This window comes from Octodon degus, unplaced genomic scaffold, assembly GCF_000260255.1.
Source record: "Octodon degus isolate 3935 unplaced genomic scaffold, OctDeg1.0 scaffold00154, whole genome shotgun sequence".
NCBI classification, from domain to species: Eukaryota; Metazoa; Chordata; class Mammalia; order Rodentia; family Octodontidae; genus Octodon; species Octodon degus.
In genome coordinates, this window is record NW_004524730.1 from 515,179 (window position 1) to 520,652 (window position 5,474).

Sequence of the window (5,474 nt, forward strand, 5' to 3'; positions counted from 1 at the left end):
GCAGGTGTCAGCGTAGGGAAGTATGAGCACCATGTGAGGACGGCGGAGCCTCACGTGTTGTGCAAGTGCTCGCTCGGGGAGCTGGCTGATACTGGCAGTGACCGTCGGGGAGCTGCTTTTTATTGTTTCCTCTCAGTGGATTTTTGATAAAAGTGAAATTTACTGCTCTTCATCATCTAATTAAATATCAAAAGAATTGGTGTGGTTGAATTTGCTGTCCTAACAAACATTGCTGGGAGAGAACTCATAGCAGCGTGGGGGTTTAAAGAGCTGAGTGGTCACCTAAAATGCATTCATTTTTCTATGATTAATTTGAGTTTGTTGTACTTGGAATATAGAAGCTTTTGCTCCAGGATGATTTTCTAAAATCCATTTCTTTTTGCTCGGGAGCTAACATCAAGTTGTTACTGCTTTGTTCCACCTGACAGGCTTCCAAAATCTTTAGAGAAGCATGACAAAAATTTGTACTTTCTGACCAACAAGATTGCAGAGTCTCTTGGTGGAAGTGGATATGGTATAGAGAGACTTTCGGTGCCATATGTACCTCAGGTGACAGGTGAGAGGAGAAAAGCACAGTTCTTACTTTGATGATTATGTGTCAGTATTTTTCCTTTATGTGATTAGTAATAAAAGTCGATTCTTGATATGTACACTTACTATAACAGAACCATTTTCAACTGCTTTTGAAAACCTTTAGTAAATTTCTAAAGCAACTATTTTACCATAAGTCAAATACTAAAGAGTTTATTAATATATAATATATGTATAATAATGCGTGATGTCCTTTAAACAAAAAAGCAAAGTAGATATTCATTAAATGTTATATGTAACTTACAGAATGTTTACTAAGTGATTTGTGATTGAATTTGATGAATTAGGAGACTTGTCATTTGAATGAGTTATGACTGAAAGAAAAAGTACAAACTTCTGTGTAAAGAAGCCTGCAGACTTTTGCTTTGGCGTGACGTTTTGTTTTTTTTGAGATGAAATCTCACTATATTCTGGGTTCTCCTCAAGCTTGCGTGCAGTACGCCCACCTCAGCCTCCCAGTATGCTGGGATTAAGTTGTGTGACACCATGCCTGGCTCTTCAAACCTTTCAAGTCAGGATGTTTTCCTTTATAAACTGCATGGATTGTTTTGTTCTTTCCATTACTTGAAGTAATGCTGTTATGTTTGAAAGGAAAATGCATAGCTTTCATTTGATTTTTACTTTAAAAATTAAAATCAAAGACCTTATACTCCCATTTTTGGTGGATAATTACGTGAATATTAAATTCGATCTTCCTTGGTGATACTTCTGTTCCATAGGAGAGCTATTTGATTGCAGTTAGGTAATTTTCTGGATTAATCACTAAAAGTAGTACAGCCTTGATAAATACTGTTTTTTTATAAATATGTTTTTTAAAGGCATAGATGCAAAATGAATGCGTTCCTTACAGTTGTAGGAATGTAAGCTTGTAGTAGCCTGAGAGGCTAATGAAGGCTCCTTCACGGTCCTCAAATTCCGTACTGTGAAAGATTCTGTGCCTCGTGAGGTCCTGGGGAAGTAAAAATGCTAAGAATGAAGTAGAAGTAGAGCTTCAGAATTTTAAGTATTTTTAAAAAGATTTTAAAAGTGTAATTTTCTCATAATTTGGATTTAGGTCTTTTTCCTTCAGGCAAAAAAACTCATAAACGCAAGCACAAGTACAAAGGTAAATCCGGCTGTTAGTGCGGCCTGCCCTTCCCTTGCTTGCCCTCTAGGAGAATAGCTTCATCCAGTGTGCCTTCCTTAGCGGGGCCAGCAGTGTGAGTATTTTGTTTCGTTTTAAGTCATGTGGTCTGCCTTCCCCAAAGCCGTAGTTCCTTCTCATTGTTCTGCTATTTCCTTTTACCCTGTTCTGCTAGTTCTGATGAAAGTTCTGGTTCTTTCAGTAGGTGATTTGCCCTTCCTCATTTCCTAAGACAAGTGTCTTTTTCTGAAGGATCTGTCACACACTGGAAGAACTTCTGAGTGGCTCAGAATGTACTTAAATGCATGAGTGCGTAGAAACCCCTCAGTGTGAGTAAGACAGTTTTGATTTTAAACACTAGTTTAGAGCCAGGCTATGATAGTTGCGTCCTCCCATCTCTCAGGAGTCACGGAAACATGGATGCTTCGTGGGATAGTCATTTACTAAGCTTCCTTTTGTTGTCGCCATTTAAGAAATTCACGGGACTTAAAAACAGTCTAACAAAAGTGAAAACAAAACATATTTAGTTTGTTCTGTGTCACGTACCACCGGTCATTGTTGTGGGAGCCACTGCTATTTATCATGTCCTGTGTGCTTGGTGTGGGAAAAGCACTTGGAGTTTGTTTTCTTATTTTTTCCTTGTAGCAGTTCAGTGAGCAGAGTTGTATTACCTGTGTTTGCACAAGGATAATGAAGCTAATATTAAATAGTGCGATTAGATGGCATACTAGATTCAAACTTCAGTTCTTAACAAATTATTTGATTTTGCTAGCAGCTTTTCATAAGCTTGGAGATTGTTCAGGAATTCAGAATGATCCAAATTGATTATTTCATTTATTTCAAAAACTTTGAGTGTGTACTATAACCAGGCACTGTTGTGACATTAAGGGTAGTATTTTAAAGATGGTACAGTGCAGTCTCCAGTCTCAAGGAGTAAACTCCAGTGAGGCAGCCAGGTGAGTGATTGAAACACCTTGAGCCTTGGTTCTAGAGGAAGAACAGTGATCTGTAGCAAAATTTATTTAGCTACTGGTACCTGAGGTGTAGCACATGGTGTTATTCCTAGGTATACACTAAAAGTGCTATGTGTAGGTATGTACCAAATACTACTTACTTTCTGAGGAAAGCATAATAACACCTGTCTTCTGCTCATTTAGAAGTACCAGTAGCTAGGGTAAACGTATGGCTGTTTCAGTATTTTATGACTGCCTTCAGTAGACCTGCTGCTGTACAGAGGCAGAAACGTGTGGGGTAGCCAGAGGCCTCTACCTTCGCCAGGCCCCCGAAGACACTGTCTTTCTCAACAGGGTTTATCTGCACCACAAAACAGCAGATGATTATAGTGACTCGTGACCGTCTTCCCAACATAACACTTTGCCACTATTTTTCAAGATGCTTAAGAAAGAAATTCCTTTCTTGTACAACTTGAAATATATAAAAAAAAAGATACATAACCAGGCAGTTGCAAGTTTAGAATCCTCAGGTAGTACCCAGGAGACAGTTTATCCTGGTTTGATGGACCAGAGGTATGTGTCAGAGGGACAGAGTCCCAAAGCTGAGTCTGAAGCCTGCGTTAGGTAAGTGGATTTTATGTCATGTAGAAGCAGCAACATACATAAAGGACTAGGGCAGACAAGAACATTCGTTCAGACAATATGAAGTTCTGAGTGGTTTGAACTTTGAACTGTGAGGAAGCACTGAATGATTTTAATCAGAGGATGCCATTGTCAGAGTTGATTTTACAAATACTGTGGTTGTGGGGTAGCAAACTGGGAATAGTGTAACCATTGAGATTATTTAATGTAGCCCTAGGACAAATGACAGTAGCTTGTACTAAGGTGATGCCTGAGAATACAGGCAGGAAATAGGTAGATTATAGATAAATGGACAAGAAAAAAAAAAAGAGGCATTTGATTAGTGTGTAAGGACTAGAAGGTACATTTTTATTCAGCTTTCTGATGTGGGCAGTTAGTGCCAAACTGAGAGGAAAAGTAGGGTATACTTGCTACTTCATTTGCATGTTTTTGTTTTGAGGAGATGTGGGGGATATGACTTTTTAGGTAGGGAAGGAAATACACGTGCCTTTCAGCTATAACCATCCATAGTAGTTTTGAATCTGGAATCATAGAGGATGGAATTGTTATTAACAGGAACAAACAGGGGAGAGTGGCAAGTCTTAGAAATAAAAACTTTTGTTGAGTGCCTTTGATAGTGGACATCTAAACAAAGCACTCTCGAGACAGTTGAGAGTCGTGGCCGAGTTCCCTGTGTGTTACAATGTAGACCTTGAAGTCAGGATAGGGGATTTTTGCTAAAGCCTTGAAGGAAGATCACCACTCCAAAGGGAAATTGAAGCACAGAGGATAGAATACCTTTTGAAAACTCTTTTCCTTAGGGAGATACTGTTAAGAGCTTTAAAACCCACAGTTCAAAAGGCCCAGAATGTAAAAGAACAAAGTAACTTATTCTAATGGTAATGATTTACTCTCTAAGATAGTGAAGTGGTGCTGCAGCATGGATGCTTGGGAGATTGGGACATGGGAAAATAGGTGGAAAAGAGGCTTCAGAAAACTTTGAAAAAAGGGAAAGCTGCCTTGTTGAGTTGGTAAGCTTCAGGAAAGCTGAGGTTTGGTGAAGGCCTTCCTTTGGTTTCTCCCAGAAGGTGAACTGACAGCCTGCTGTGAGAACAGGAGCCAGCTGGGCATCGCTGTAACCTCTTCTAAATTTTCATCTACCCCGCCGAGGAGCCTGGTCTGTGCGGAGTTCTCGCCCTCACGTAGTTCTGTGTTAGCTGTTGCTTAGTAAAGCACTCAGTTTGTAAAAGAGGGGTAAGGGGAACATTATCTTTGAAAGACTACAGAGACTAGGTTGAAGGTTCCTTGAGTGCTTTTTGAGAATTACCCTCCATGCTGCAGGCTGAAGGTGCTAGCGCTGCTCAGTTTTGCTCACTCACTCTACCAAGGATGGAGTGAGTCTCTAATGTGCATTGGGACATGCAGAGTAGCTTTTCAAAATGTAACAGTGATCATTGAGTGTCTTTCTTACATCCTGTACTTGTCCACTTTACTATTTGTGTAATTTTGTTTTACTTTCCATCTTCCTATTAGACTGTAAGCTCTGTGAGGATGTAGACTATGTCTTCAGCTTACTTTCTACTCAATAGTATGATTTGGCGAATATTGAATACTAAAGTAGAAAAGTAAAAGTAGAAAAGAATATATGGAGGGAGAGTTTAATCAATAAATTCAAATCTCTGAAGTGGTTAATCAGAAAATGGGCTAGAAATAGCTATGGAACTGAATGTTTTTAGCAGCAGAGAGTGATTGGGAGTAAGATTAATTGCAGGACTTTAGTGGATTTAATAATGAAAAATCAGAGCATTTGGTTCAGATTATTGCCAACAAGTTTGCAAAAGTAGGTTAGCCAGAGTACTAAGGTAGAACAAGAACGTTTTTACAGAGTGATTATAAAGCAAGAGAACAAAATCAAATGGCCATTAACAATTAGAAATGATAGAGGAAATATTAATTAAATCAAATTCTTTCAAATCCCCAAATTTTAAGCATTGTAAACACTGGTTTATTCATTGGTTTCCAAACTACCACCATGGAACAAAAGTTGGCAGCTTTCATTGTTTGTGGAAAAATCAGAGCTACAAAGGCAGCATTGTGCATGGTTTTTTTTGTTTTTTTTTTTTTTTTTTTTTTTTTTGCAAAACCAGGGATTAATTTTAGCTAAATGCTTTTTTCTTTTGGGATGA

The 5,474-nt window shown here is 38.6% G+C and overlaps 1 protein-coding gene across 1 annotated transcript in view; it reads left to right on the forward strand.

Moving 5' to 3' along the window:
- Efr3a (EFR3 homolog A) overlaps positions 1–5,474 on the forward strand; it is a 74,288-nt gene that overhangs the window by 56,050 nt on the left and 12,764 nt on the right. Inside the window, exon 15 of the mRNA XM_023702604.1 lies at positions 391–556. Within this exon, the coding sequence (XP_023558372.1) occupies positions 391–556 (166 nt within the window). The remainder of the gene's footprint in view (positions 1–390; positions 557–5,474) is intronic.